At 52.7% G+C, this 440-nt stretch overlaps 1 protein-coding gene across 1 annotated transcript in view; it reads left to right on the top strand.

The window, feature by feature from the left end:
- Positions 1-75: 75 nt before the first annotated feature.
- Positions 76-440, top strand: part of LOC104273225 (SERTA domain-containing protein 2-like) — a 1,916-nt gene continuing 1,551 nt past the window's right edge. The window contains 1 exon segment of the mRNA XM_009868474.1: positions 76-439. Coding sequence (XP_009866776.1) covers positions 112-439 — 328 coding nt within the window. The 5' untranslated portion in view covers positions 76-111.

Genomic DNA, 440 nt, shown 5'->3' with positions numbered 1-440 from the left:
ACAGACCAGCCGATCTGTCCACGCCACATGCGCAAGGGAGCGGGTGGCTCAGGTGGAAAGAGGAGGCTTCTTTGCCGGCTTCATGGCTCTCTTGTCTTTCCTTTCAGATATATGTTGGGGAAAGGAGGAAAGCGGAAGTTTGACGAGCATGAAGATGGGTTGGAAGGCAAAGTGGTGTCTCCTACTGACGGTCCCTCTAAGGTGTCTTACACCTTACAGCGTCAGACTATCTTCAACATTTCCCTTATGAAACTTTATAACCACAGGCCATTAACCGAGCCAAGCTTGCAAAAGACAGTTCTAATTAACAACATGCTGAGGCGAATCCAGGAAGAACTCAAACAAGAAGGCAGCTTGAGGCCCGTGTTCGTGACCGCGTCGCAGCCCGCCGACCCTCTCAGCGACAACTTCCGCGAGGCCCAGCCGGCCTTCAGCCAACT

The sequence above is a fragment of the Apaloderma vittatum genome, unplaced genomic scaffold (assembly GCF_000703405.1).
Source record: "Apaloderma vittatum isolate BGI_N311 unplaced genomic scaffold, ASM70340v1 scaffold27884, whole genome shotgun sequence".
Lineage (NCBI taxonomy): Eukaryota > Metazoa > Chordata > Aves > Trogoniformes > Trogonidae > Apaloderma > Apaloderma vittatum.
The sequence above is the reverse complement of the archived record's forward strand: the minus strand, read 5'-3'. Positions and strand labels throughout refer to the sequence as shown.